The sequence below is a fragment of the Grammomys surdaster genome, unplaced genomic scaffold (assembly GCF_004785775.1).
Source record: "Grammomys surdaster isolate TR1022 unplaced genomic scaffold, NIH_TR_1.0 339, whole genome shotgun sequence".
NCBI classification, from domain to species: domain Eukaryota; kingdom Metazoa; phylum Chordata; class Mammalia; order Rodentia; family Muridae; genus Grammomys; species Grammomys surdaster.
The window spans coordinates 67,507-70,619 of NW_021604758.1; the positions used below are offsets into that span (position 1 = coordinate 67,507).

A 3,113-nucleotide genomic window follows, 5' to 3' on the forward strand; every position below is an offset into this window, starting at 1 on the left:
GAGAGAGAGAGAGAGAGAGAGAGAGAGAGAGAGAGAGAGAGAGAGAGTCAAGGGTGTTTCTCTGTGTGTGTGTTGTTTTGCAGGACACCATCTCTAGGATGAGGTCAGGGGACAACTTGTATTCACTGGTTCTCAGACTGTCAATGAAGTAAATGCCAATATTCACTGAACCATGTCACTGATCAACACCAGCTTGGTTTCTTATTGGGACTTCACAGCTGAGAACATCAGCCTCCAGAACAATGTGCTTAAGCTGATTAACAGTGGGTGAGAACAATCTCCCCTTCCCCTACTTCCTCTCTTCACCAAGAGCCTCCTGATGCTGCTGAGCCTCTGTCCCACCATGTCTTCTACAAACACTGAGACTCCTCTCAGGTCATTGAGCTCCTGAGGAGACTCCAGAGAGTAGGTGACTCCTCTGCTCTCACACTCTGTAGAGCGTGGTCTCCTCACCCGTGATCAGGAGGGCCTGACAGGAGGTACAACCTTTGAAGAGGGTACAGAGGGGTCTCCCTGGACGCTGTAGCCTGATGTGTCCTCTGTCTGTAACACATTTAATCCAGCTCAGCTCCCAATTTCCCTCCCCTACCCTCATCCTCCACCCAGACAAAAGCATCTTCCAGAGTCCTATGTCCTGTAGGTAACTCACTGTTCTCTGCCCTGTACACACTCAGAATTATACACCTATCCTCTCCTCTAGAATCCTTCTGGTTCAGATCTCCAGACTACACAGTGACAACAACCTTCTGAGCATCTCTGTGTCCTGTGAAATCAGCAGCTCACCCAGAGGTGGCCCTTTGTTGTGTTATCATCTTGGGTCAGTCAGCACCAAAGAGGGAGCCTCTGCACTCCCTGTGTGACACAGAAACCCAGCTGGGAACTCAGTCTACCCTGTGTTCTCAGTCATGTGGAAAGATGGAATTTTCTCTCAGGAAGAAGCTGACAGAGATGTCTGTGAGGGATCTAAAGGGACCAGCTACATGATGAGTGGGGAAGGGGACAGCTCCATTCCCACTGCAGTCACCAGTCAGGATTCTGAGGGAGAAGAAAGGCCCAGGAACAGATGTGTCAGGAACTCCCAGCCTGAGTCTGTGGGAGGAGGTGACCTGAGTCTTGGAAGGACTGCTCTGGACTCCATCATCCCATTAAGGGTTTCAAATAGTGTGCACACTTCCTCTGCCTGCTGAGCTGGGTTGTGGGTCTACCCATGTGCTCCTTGGCCTTTCTGAGATGCGTTGTACCTGTCTTCGTGATTCCCATAGGACACCCTTTCATCCCCAGAACATATGTATGTCTGGAATGTAAACATGATCCCCTGGCAGGGTAGCAGATATACAAAGCAGCTAAGAGGTCTGAGGAGGCTGTGCCAGTGACCTCCAGGTCTATGGGGACAGAGGTAAAAGCCAGGATACAAGGTGAGGTCCTGATTAAGGTATGTAGGCTTATTAGTATTCCTTTAGTGTTCCCAGTTATGCCTACTCTTCACTGTGAGAACTGCAGCTCATGTCTGGGGAACTGTCCACACCAGTAGAGCCTGTCCTCATTTGTCTGTAGGAGTGAATGTACTGGCCTCAAAAGACAACAACTTGCCAGGAGGTCCTGTGTCCTCTGTCCCTCCCCTTCAGGAGACCCCGGCCTTCCTGGAAGTCTCATAAGCCCATCAGGACAATGGGTTAATGGCCTGGGAATCTGCCCTGCTGTGCTCCCTCTGGGTCAATAGGGAGGACCAGGAGACCTAGCCTACTCATGGCTCTCATCACAGGGCACTGTTTGGTTACACATGGAGCAAGACCATGACTCCTAACAAGCACTCTTCTCTGCAAACAAAAGTCAAGACCCAGCCCTAGCCAAAAGCTTCTCAGGAACATCAGGAGTTGAGTCTGGAACAGAGGTGTGGAGCCAGGGGTCACTGGAGCTTAACACTGTAAGATGCCCATTGCTTCCACAGGCCCTTCTTCCTTCCCTCAAGGTGTTTCTCAAGGAAAGTCTCCTGCTAAGAACCCCAAGACTTGCTCACCATGCATACAGGTTTCTCCAAGGTGAAGTCAAATGAAGGATTCTGGCCAATTGACATTATTCCCCACCATGTGTGTCCTACACTAAATTCTAGAACCCCAACATGGAGACACAATGCAAAGAAAAGGGAGACACAGGCCAGGCCTGACAATTCTGTGTGCCTAGTGGAAGGACTCTACCCAGAACCCACAGTTCACAGGGAATTACTTACAGTACACGAGAAGGAACATGGATGCACTTGTTACAATTTCTCCACGTCTACTGATGGTTCGAAAAGTGTATAATCCTGTGTCCTTCCGGGTGACATTTTTGATCCACAGGGACCCGTTGCCGTACAATATCTCTCTACCGCTGTGGGTCGGCCCCTTCACACTTGCTTGATAGTACAGTGAATAGAATGCAATTGCAAACGTCACATTTGTCACCCCTCTGTACCAGGCAAAGATTAGAAGATTCTCTGGCAGATTGTCAACACGTAGAAGAACATTTTCTCCTTCAACCACTTTGAACGGTAAGGATTCGATGGTGACTCCAGCAGTGGTGGGCAGGAGCCAGCAGGTTAAGAGGGAGGCTAGCAGGGAAGAGAGAGAAGCCACCAGTCATGATCAGGTGTGAGCATCCCTCAGCTTATGCCTGTGGCTACATACAACCTTAATGGAGGTAAGTAACATACCTCCATGCCCTCAGAGACTCAGAGGGTGTCATTTCCTCTCTGTGGAAAACTCTACTCAGGTGTCCTCATATCATTCTTCATATAAATAGTGTCTGGTGTGAGGAGAAGCAGCAATCTGACCTCCTCCTCCTCTTACTCTTCCTCCTCCTCCTCTTCCTCCTCCTCCTCCTCCTTCACACAGTCCTCATTTTCTGAACTGTTTCCTGTTCTATTTAAGTTTCCATTAAACCACTGACTTTCTCCTCTGGATACTGTGATTTCTGATCCACTAGGAAGGGCTTTGTGAGGACAGGGATTGGAATTATCTTTTTAGAAGGTCCGGTTACTGAAAAGATCTCAGAAAATGATGGGGGAGAAAGGAAAAAAAATGAAGGAAACAGGAAGGAAGGAAGGAAGGAAGGAAGGAAGGAAGGAAGGAAGGAAG

General features: G+C 49.1%; 1 protein-coding gene across 1 annotated transcript in view; it reads right to left on the minus strand.

Annotated features, from left to right (window-relative positions):
- The window catches only part of LOC114630452 (pregnancy-specific glycoprotein 22-like), a 41,855-nt gene that overhangs the window by 38,067 nt on the left and 675 nt on the right, over nucleotides 1–3,113 (minus strand). The window contains exon 2 of the mRNA XM_028778688.1: nucleotides 2,228–2,587. Within this exon, the coding sequence (XP_028634521.1) occupies nucleotides 2,228–2,587 (360 nt within the window). The remainder of the gene's footprint in view (nucleotides 1–2,227; nucleotides 2,588–3,113) is intronic.